The sequence below is a fragment of the Palaemon carinicauda genome, chromosome 32, assembly GCF_036898095.1.
Source record: "Palaemon carinicauda isolate YSFRI2023 chromosome 32, ASM3689809v2, whole genome shotgun sequence".
NCBI lineage: Eukaryota > Metazoa > Arthropoda > Malacostraca > Decapoda > Palaemonidae > Palaemon > Palaemon carinicauda.
Genome location: NC_090756.1, coordinates 25,442,367 through 25,453,438, shown reverse-complemented (window position 1 = coordinate 25,453,438; position 11,072 = coordinate 25,442,367). Strand labels below are relative to the sequence as shown.

The following is an 11,072-nucleotide window of genomic DNA, read 5'->3' as shown; positions in this document are numbered from 1 at the left end:
AGTCAAATGTTACAGTTACAGACTTACAGACAGACATTTTACAGTCAAGGTAACATGTAACCTGTAACAGGATGTCCTGTAGTAGCATCCTGTAATCCTGTATCTCTCTCAACCCAGTCAGCTGTTCTTGTCAACATTGTCAGGGGGGCGTAAGTATAAACGACTGTATTGTTTTAATTATGATTATCTTTATAATTATATTGATTCTAATGTTTTAAATACTTTAAATATAATTAATTATATCTAATTAAATTATAAATATAATTATATAATTACAGTAAGAGTTGCGTAATATATAAGTGTTATAGGCCTATGCTTAGCCAAAACGGCCCTAGACCTATTGTATTAATTATAATATATTAAATTCTTTAAATATAATTAATTATATATAATTAAATTGTAAATATTATTATATAATCACACTAAGAGTTGCGTCATATATAAACATGTAATAGGCCTATTTGACTCAGCACAAACGCCCCTAGACCTATTGTTTGGTTAACCAGTGGCTATCTAGATTAGATCATCAATTCTAGATAATCTAGATTTCCTAATCTCATCTATGGTTTAGTTCAGTGTCGACCACAAGCTACGGTACATCCAGGCTAGGCTAAGGTAAGCTGTATAGGCTTGGTAATGTATAGGCATTGAAATATTTCCACAGGATAGAATTTAATAGTATTAGTAGCTTAGGCCTACTCGGTGTGATAGATTAGCCTACTGTAGGCTGTAGTATTAGCCTGCAAATATTGGTTTTATTATATTAAGGATAAAACTGAAAAATATTAAAAACTCACTTCCCATTTCAAAACTGGAATCCATGTAGGCCTATATATTGTGGCTTTTCATAACCCCCATACATAACTATATTATCTCGACCGACTTCAGTCAGGATGCCAGAGAACTCCAAATCAATCAATCAGTCAATCAACCGACTTCAGACAAGTTCTACTTTATCATAGATAGAAAGCAACTGAACGGTGCACGGGTAAAGTTTGACCAAATTCGACTTAAATTTGGATCGCTGTGGCTTCAATTACTGGGGTTGCGAGAATTAGAGTTCCTCTCCCTCATAAACCAAGAAATGGGGTTATTTATTCATATCTCAGCCTCGCTTGAGTAACAAAACCCCCAATTGGAGTGTATGTATGATGGCGGCCGACAGAGAATACTGCACTGTAAGGGGGGTCGTAGGGGGGGCGTTAGGTAAGTAGGTAAGGACACGGCTTGTAGTTTAGGTTAGTGTTTGTCCATTTATCATGCATGCGGGAGGAACTGGCCGCTAATATGCAAAGGCTCCCCCACCAGTTTTCAAGTACAATATATCGTAGGCTATTTTCTTCCTCTGCGGCCAATGTGGTAATATAAAGGAACCGTATGTGCTTATCGTGATTATGAGTTGAAAATAGTTTATGAATAATTGGCCGATTGAGATTTTGACAGGATAGAACTTTTATTATATATCCATCATTTTTCAATTGAATGGAAATTTGGTGAAATCGGCGACCTACAGCAAATCGGCATACATTAGCCTAATACCCGACATTAGTTCGCTGCAGTACTTTAAAATTTGATTGAATGGAAATAGAGTGAAATAAGCGATTTGACCGCTGCAGTACTTTATAATTAATGTGTGTTTATTTTGAATTACAAATTTTCACCCTGCAGTGTTACACTTGTTATTTCTATTATCAAATTGTACTTTTTTTTTTTTTTTTTTTAAATTTCAAGAGTTTTACCTTCTGATGAGACCAGAGAAATATGGACAAGAGCATGATAGGGTTATGAGAAATGCAAATATATTAGGGTGTATTTTTAAACTCATGATTTGATATGTACTTTGTGAATTATCATCTATGACACTTACGTGAGGACACCGTCCCTCACCTACTCCCTGCGAAGCATGGTGGGAATTGATGCTATAGGTAAAGAAGTACCGCATACTGTATACGTACAGGTAACGTGTAGGTAGTTGGTTCCCCAAATTTTTGTTCGCCAAAATACTAGCTAATGCGCAGAGCAAAGTGTATCGCTTCACAGAACAGAGGAGTAAGGAGGTAATGTTACATTGCAAGTGAGACAAGCCACGGCTGAGGAAACACCCAGAAGTGAATAATTAGTGTTAATTTGATGGACCAAGATACGCTTATGTGTGTGTGAGGACATACACGGTTAGGTAGGATTCTCATTTACTTTGCGAGCGGCAATCCTGGTAACCCACCGATCTACAAACTTACCCAACTACCTATCATACAATATTGAACTGAACATTTCCCTGAAATGTTTGAACCCAACATCAGTGTACAATGGTTAGGGCACAGAGATTTATGTTAGGTTAAGAAGGGGTGGGCCTTTGGTTAGTACTTATCCCTTTAAATTCCCCAAAACATTTAAATCTATCGTAGACCTCGCTCCTCATAGAAATTAGGATTGCTGATTAGGAATATAACGTAAAATGCATGCTGTACTGCATGTCATAGTCCAAGAATTCCAATATATATATCTAATGTATGATTTTAATTGCTTGCTAAACCCACACACTTCATTTACCTACATGTTTATCGTGTGCATTAGATTATTTTTTTGTTTTTTTAGGATGAGAGGTATTTTTATTTGGGCAAAGAGTTCAAATTTGCTAGAAAATTGAGCCTCCGCAATCCCTCTCCTTTTAGCTAAAATGAAATATCTCATAGTATCCGATTTCTTCAGCTTCAGTTCGACAGATATAAGTGGCACTGAGGAAGTTTAAATTTTTATTCAAAGAATCTCGGTGAAATTATTAATATAATTCTAAAATATGATTACTTCACTGGATGCAAAAAGAAAACTTTCCCTCGTCATAAAATTATTTACAGATACAATGATTACTATGCAAACTGCATATGCCAAGATATGTGAATGAAAATTGTGTCGGCATATTGGTACCGCCTTACTTTTTCCCTGAATGAGCTCACAAATACAAAAAATCAATAAAGAATAGAATTAAGGTCGGTTAGGTTAAGCTACATTCTTATAACTACCTTCGCCTAATTTGCTTAGCCACGATTAGGATGGTTCACATAGGCAACTATGGTAGTTAGTAATTTTCAATGCAATGTTTCACTGTATCTTCATTCTTTTCCTTACTCATTACCTATGATGGGAAGTTAACTTTGCAAGCTATATCAAGCTGTTAAGAAAAACTACAAATATGACTACATTTGAATAGTCCTTTTGAAAAAAATGTCTGGAATGTTGTACAACTCCTCCATTTTTTATACGTATTGTCAAAATTTGCAAGCTCTATCAAGCTGTTAAGAAAAACTACAAATATGACTACATTTGAATAGTCCTGTTGAAAAAATATTTGTTTTGAGTACTGTTTAGCTCTCCATTTTAGTGTACATTTTCCAAATAGGCATATGATTGACAGATATGTACTCAGCACTTGTCAATCTTAATTGAAGGAAATAGATGTACAGTAATAAATATCATTGGTTCTTGAATATACTCTGTGCTTTATATTTACTACAGCTTCTTTTGAAGCTTAAAAGAGAGGGCCTTGGTTTGTGCTAGACTATACAACTATAAAAAGCTCATCTAAGAAACCATAGCTAAAGATTATTCTACAGTTCAGGAAGAAAATATTATCCTTTCACCCCAATAATATGTTCATTAAAGATTTTAACCCTTTTACCTCCAAAGGATGTACTGGTACGTTTCACAAAAGCCATCCCTTTACCCCCATGGACATACCGGTACGTCCTTGCAAAAAAATGCTATAAAATATTTTTTTTCTTCATATTTTTGATAATTTTTTAAGAAAATTCAGGCATTTTTCAAGAGAATGAGACCAACCTTACCTCTCTATGACAAAAATTAAGGCTGTTAGAGCAATTTTAAAAAAATATACTGCAAAATGTGCTGGGAAAAAAATAACCCCTTGGGGGTTAAGGGTTGGAAATTTCCAAATAGGCTGGGGGTTAAAGGGTTAAAGATTTTAATGAGCTAGTCAGACCCAATTTGGAATTCCTTAAACATGATCACATTGCATATTCCAGTCACAAGAAAATATAGTAATGCAGCCTCAAAATCATTTAATGAAGTTGGATGCGTTGTGTCTTGTTTGAGGTTGACCATACCCGGAATAACTAGATATCATCGTTCACCAAATTAACAAACCTCGCGTTATTTATCATGGGTATTCTTTCGGTAAAGCTGGAAGGTAGCCAATTAGACTTTTTGGTCTGGGTAGGGACTGGCTAGGGGTACCAGTCACCTGTATATATATTCACGGAACGGTGAACTAGTCACTTTTTCTCTTTGGCTTGTAGAGAGTGGTTGTCTCCTCTCCTCCTCCAACTCCTCCTCCTCCTCCTCCTCCTCCTCCTCCTCCTCCTCCTCCTCCTCCTCCTCCTCCTCCAGGTTGCCATAGACATTGACAAACATCGTTGTTTTGTCTGAGCATTATGATCATGTTGAGATTCTACGGTCATCAGAAATTGACTAGAATTCTTGCCATGGTGGTAAAAGTGAGTATAATTTTACTATTTCCTTTTTAGCCACTGGTTAATACTGCTGTCCACATAAGAACATCTCCTATCCGGAAGTTAGTTTTCGAGGAGGCATCTCATTTCTCATATAAAAGAACTCAGCCATCCAAGTTGCCCTAGGCTGTATATTATTCTTGTCTCCACTCACGGTAGCTCGTGTGTCAGGTTTGTCTTGCTTTGTTGCACCTAAGTTCTGCCCTATCAGTCACTGTCATTCCAGACTTTTTCATCTAAGGCTGTCAAGCAAGCCTTTCTTAAATAAAGTCTCGGTGAATAAGTCTGTAGATACTTGTGCATTGCACTTAAAGTCATCATGTTCAGTTCAAATGGAAGAGAAGTCTGCCTTTAACAGCAAATAGTAACATAGTTTCCCTTATTCTCATTCCTTCTAATGGTAAAGCATCAGGTACAACTTCCTTAGATTAATTCTACATTCCTTCTCTGGTTGATGAGGCATCTTCTCGATGTATATCAACTGGCGTTTAGATGTCAGGATGCCAGATAACTCGTAATCAATCAATCAATCAACTGGTGTTGACAAGGGTTTTGTCTCTCCAGTTTATTATGGAAGTTTTTCTCAAGAAACTGTTTCTCCTAAAGTGCACCTATCTGACCTGAGGGACCCTTATTGACACGCGGCTATGTACCCTTACGCAAAACACATGCGAAAGGAAGAACTGTAATTCTGTTTCATATGAAAAACTAGTTCTGTTCTCATACAGTTTTTTAAAAAGGTACAGTAGCTACTGTATTTTCCAAATTCTTATAATCTAGGTTTCGGGCCATAATTTTTTGGGTGCAGACTACAGTACCTTTTTTTCTCTTCTATAAACCCAAATGCTCCTTTTTAAAACATCTCCATTTTTCATATCTAAAATATTATTTGAAACTCCTGCTTCTTGTCCTTATGTCCTTGACATAAGTCTTCTTATAGTTTACATATGAAACATCTGTTTTGATGTTGTTACTGATTTTAGAATGATTAATTGTTAATTTGTTCTCATCATTTATTTATTACCTTATTTCCTTTCCTCACCGGGCTATTTTTGCTTATTGGAGCCCTTGGGCTTATAGCATCTTGCTTTTCCAACTAGGGTTGTAGCTTGGCTAGTAATAATAATAATAATCTAATTGACATTGCCTGACATCTGGCATGCATTGACTGGCAAGTCAAGGCAAGGTTAGGTTAGGTAAGCCTGTATTGACGTTTGAAATTGCAGACACATTACAGTATCAAGTTCAACCTAAGAAGACTGTAGCTCTTAACCTGTAGAGAATATTGCAGTACTGTATTTCAATGTATCTTACTAGGGGCTTGCATTGCTTGAATCTCGGAGGAGCTGCCGCTCGATGCTTGCTTTGTGATGTCGGCAATGCATTGATGCTCGATGCTGTCTCTTTGCGAATATATGTAATATTTCATGTTTACTCTTTTTTGTTGTTATTTGCTTAGTTTTCTTTAAGTGGATAAGCTAGCTTGCCCTTTCTTTATCAATCTATGCTATGAAATAATAATTTTCCTAACAGAACTACTGTATAAGAATCAATTGCCTGCCATCTTTGTCTATACTGTACAGTACAGTAATTTTGTATGTACTTTTTTATAGTTACCCAGTAATAAGAGAAGCCATATAAAGATATACATTATATATAAGATTTATCTTGAACCCAGGTTTCCTTATCAATGTTATATTACTTAATGTCTTCTGGTTTAAGTAAGTAGACTAGACAGTTAACTTTTCACTTATAATGTGGGAGATTTTCAAAAAGTTTATCAATGGACTTACAAATACATTAATTAGATGTGATTGATAGATTGATAAACTTCATATATTTCATTGCCAATCAGTTGGAGGTCAAGTTTATTGATTGAATATTCAAAGTACAGTAGTTTACCAGAACACGATAAGCATCAAGGTCGCCAAGGGGTTTATCAGTCGTGTTAGGCTTAACCAAACGTTTGAAGTCTTCGAGATATGATAGTGGGTTCGTAGTAAGTTTAGATATATTCTAATTTTTCTTTATTCGGTCTCGATAAGTGTGAATGACCTAATTAGATAGACCGTTTCTTGTGATAACCTAGTATTATATTTTCCCTTTTCACCGTGAAGGTGTTCCAGTGAGTATCTTTTAGATTTTGTATAGCACGTTCTCTTGAAGTTTTGCCGTTGAGGGTATCGGGTATTCTTGAAATATATTGAAAATAGTAATAATTATACTTTAATTAGTGATAATAATGGTAATAATAATTATCAAAACTGAGAGTGGGTCATAGAATAGTAGCAGTAATAAAGGTAGACGAAGGAGAACACTAATTGGTAAGGGACCTCTCGTAGTGGTTTCAACACCCCCAAGTTATTATACCGACACCCTATAAGGGTGAGCGAGCTGGGTATATTCCTGGCATTCCATGCAACTTTTTTCTCTGGTATATTTAGCAGTATTTATACCTTAGAAAAGGGATTTTGAGGAAGGAAAAATCTATTTCTGGGAAGAGGCCTGTGACGGCCGGTGAAAAGGGTCCTTCTTTACTCTTTTCTGATATAAATCTTCCAAATATACCAGAGAAAGATAAAAGCATGGAATGCAGAGGTTACTACCCTCGCGCGAGCACCTTGTGGGTGTCGTGTATACAACAGGGGCGTGTGAAAACCACTATTCACAGGCTGTCTTCCATTTAGATAATCCCTTCATCAAAGGGGAGGGCCGTGACAGGCCCTAGAGAACACAGTTGGACTATCCCACCGACACCTACCACGCGCGGAGCATTTCATGGAGCGACAGAGGTCCCTCGCCCAGAAATAGATTTTCATTCGTCAAAATCCCTTTAATGTCTGATGGGATTGTTAAAACGACTCTTTTTATCATCTATTAGCGTCCTTTTTTCCCATTGGTATGGGTAACACAGTTGCCTTCTTTTGAAGGACTTTGCTTTGGCTTTTGGGATGGTTTGTATATGGATGATAATTGTGGATGTTAGATGCAAATAAAAGGAAAAGAAAGAGCTATTTATATAGTATGTATGGTACAGTATAAGAATAATTCATACTACAAACACAATTCTCTCTGTAGTTTTATATATGACAGGTCTATTTTAACATTGTTAATGATCAAAGATAGTTAATAATCTCTATTAATTTATATAGTTTACTTCCTTACTTCCTTTTCTAACTGGGCTGCTTTCCCTGTTAGAGCCCTTGTGCTTATAGCATCCTGCTTTTCCAACTAGATTTGTAGCTCACCAAGTTAATAATAATACTGTGATAATAATAATGTAAAGATACTCAAGTTATTAAAAGTATAGCACAGATGAAAGCACTGATCAGATTATTTTACGGTGGTTTAGCCATGTGAAAAGTATGGACAAAAATAGGTTAGTTAAAAGTATATAATAAAAAAAAAACTATGAGGCTCTGGAGGAGAGGAGAAGGATTCAAAAAGGTTGGATAGATGGTGTGAAAGACTAACGGTTCGTAGATAAACAATCACAAATCATCAATCTTTATTAGGAGCATGATTTTGGCGATGTTGGAACGGCTGTTAGATATTTAACGAGGTGGTTGTAACTACTTAGCTAATAATAATAATAATAATAAGGGAAATGCCTTAACGTCACTGAAACACAAGGTTGTGCATAAGATAGGGGGTATTATGCGGTGTGTTAGGGTATCGACTCCGTGCTAATGGGCCTTCTTAGTATATGTATGCAGACACTAATACTATGGATGTTTTACCGCATAGGGAGTTCAAGAGTGAATGTGGCAGTTACATGTATTTCTTCCCTTGTAGCTGCCAGCCCTGTTTGGGGTAATGTCTGAGTATTGAAAGACAAAGATTGTGGCAGTTACATGTATTTTTCACCCCTGGAGCCAGCCCTGTTTGGGGAGAATGTCTGAGTATTGAAAGAAAAATAATAACAGTAACTATGATAAAAAGGATACAGTAATTCTATTGAGCACATAGTTTCATGTATTACAGTACAATAGTTGAAGATGTGATTAACTTCAACAAATTAAAATTGCTATTTATAAATAGGAAAACATACGCAAGAGAAGTCAAGAAATAGACACAAATAGAATTTAAAACCTAAGAAATTATCCAAGAGAAGTATTTCATGTCTAAATAAACAACAGCTGAAACACATTCTGTTCCCCTTTCCTCAAATGTGATGGCAAAGGGAATAAAGTTAACTTAATTGGTAAATAATACATTGAACGAAGAGTTATCAATGGTAAATATAGATATACGGGTTTATCAAAGGGTTATCTTGTTGTCTTGATAATGGATATGATTGAACAATGGGTACATTTGGTTTAGATTACAGTATTCACTGTACTACAGTATGCTAATCTTGTAATTGAACTATATGTTTGTTCCCAGACGAATACAAACACTTCATTTAACGGGAGTAAATTTTCAGAGCTGGAAATCCTGCTGGTATAGTTTATAATGAAGTGTCTGTAGTTACTGGCGGGTAGTGCTCCCCCCCCCCCTCTCCCCCCCCCCCATAGCATCATTGAATAGCCTTTTGACTTGGTTACCCATAGATCCTTCGCTTTTCAACTCGTGCCTTTCCCCATTGGAGGCAGATGACACTAGGCTGGAATCTACTTTTTTTAAGGTGTTGGCCCTTATCAGGCAGATCAATAGTTTGGGGGAGCCTTCCAGAGCATGAATGAGATGAAGGAAAATCTCCATGGAAGCCTTTTTGGGCACTCGATACAGGTCAAGAATTACCTTTGAACTTCCCTGATCAAAACTGGCCAGAGGAAGCAATAAACTATGCTGGAAAACTTGCTTTGTGCAAGCCGCTCCACAAGGATCTAACTTAAACCCAGCTCTCTCAGGGCAGACAGTTCTACATTCCTCAGAATTCCACTCCTCTCCTCCAGCAGTTGATGCGGCCGTCACGACCCTAACACCAGGCACGTCGGTAGAGAGACTGGGGCTGTCGTCACCATCCTTTTGGCCTCTTAATCTTGCAATATGGAAGCTACTTCGATGACTAGCCTCCAAGTATCCTCGTGGTTGAACCACATCGGTGAGGAACGGTGGGCTTCTTTGTCTCTTCACAGAATTTGTCCAATCCTGGGAGTTAAAAAAGTTTAAAGACCGAGTTCTGTCCAGGGCAGAAGTGGTCACCTCCCTAGCCTACAAGTCTTCTAACAAGTCCTCTAACTGGTGAACTAATTGAATCCTTAACTGGAGGGACGCAGTGTTGCTAAATCTGCTAGGAAAATTGGTCGGTGAGAAACTCTATTACTGAGGAAGGCCCCAGTTAGCCTGAGCCTGGTGCTTTTCCCATCTAGAAGTAGAAAGAACAGAGAATAAGTGGAGAAAGAAATAGAATATTTAGGAGTAGAAGGAACAGAGAAAAAGTGGAGAAAGAAATAGAACACCTGGAAATAGAGGGAACAGAGAATAAGTGTAGGAAGTAATAAAAGTGTAATGTTAAAAAAAATTGTGGATAAAACCAAATGAATTTGACTGTGAAAACTTATGTTTTTGAGCTGGTATTTCTGTGATGTTTTATGTATATCGAATTTGTGTGCGTATTTTAATACCAAATGATTGTTACCGTATTGTTGTTCTAATTAAAATAAACGATATAAAATATTGGTTGTCAACAAAATATTGATATTGTTTCTTCTCTTTTCAGATAAATATTGGAAACACTGGGCCATAACCACACCATCATTCTAGTTGTCCTAATTTGATCTTAACCTTGGAATGGGAAAAAAAAGGACATGTTGAAAAAAGAATGATTTACTTAAATGATTTAATGCCTATTAACATTAAAGTGATTATTTGATTCGTGAATTCCTTCAAGAACATCTATGCGTATGAACTGGTCATTTCGCTGCGTGGATATTCCGACTAGTCAGTGTAACTAGAAATTTATTTTACAGATAAACGGAAGTCCCTTTCAAACAAAGTTATTGCTATTCAGCCCCTAGAGACTTTCAGAATGTTTCTAATCTTATTATGTGAGAATAGCGCCCCTCTTTATAATAGCAGAAGCTAAATTATATACATAGATTTTCAGGGAAGACTGTATATATTGTAAATACAATATCTTTTAGAAAAAAAATCTATTCATCTAATTTATTTATTTTATTGGTTTCGCTGTTTACCATTCCCGTAATTTCTTCGAGTAAAATACCTAAACAGTAAATACAAATAGTCCAACAAAATGGCCAATCTTGCATTCCGGACAAAGCTCGGGTATGGCGTCGGACACGTTCTCAACGACCTGTGCTCGGCGATGTGGTTTACGTACCTTCTCATATACTTTCACCACGTTCTCCTCTTCAACAACACGCTGGCGGGAGTCGTGCTACTTATCGGGCAGGTAAGCCAAGAAATCGTTCGTAATTGACGTATAATAAACGTAATAAGACTTAATTATCCCATGTTTTTATCATAACCCTTTTACTCCCAAAGGACGTACTGGTACGTTTCACAAAACCCATCCCTTTACCCCCATGGACGTACCGGTACGTCCTTGCAAAAAAATGCTATAAAAATATTTTTTTTTCA

The 11,072-nt window shown here is 36.6% G+C and overlaps 1 protein-coding gene across 3 annotated transcripts in view; it reads left to right on the top strand.

Moving 5' to 3' along the window:
- LOC137625349 (major facilitator superfamily domain-containing protein 12-like) overlaps window positions 1–11,072 on the top strand; it is a 31,903-nt gene continuing 20,831 nt past the window's right edge. For 2 of the 3 annotated variants that reach the window (XM_068356200.1, XM_068356197.1), the window contains exons 1-2: window positions 1–149; window positions 10,192–10,884. In XM_068356200.1, the coding sequence (XP_068212301.1) occupies window positions 10,726–10,884 (159 nt within the window). In that variant the 5' untranslated portion in view covers window positions 1–149; window positions 10,192–10,725. Of the gene's footprint in view, window positions 150–597; window positions 616–10,191; window positions 10,885–11,072 lie in introns of those variants that run through there. The other variant, XM_068356198.1, reaches the window with a different exon arrangement.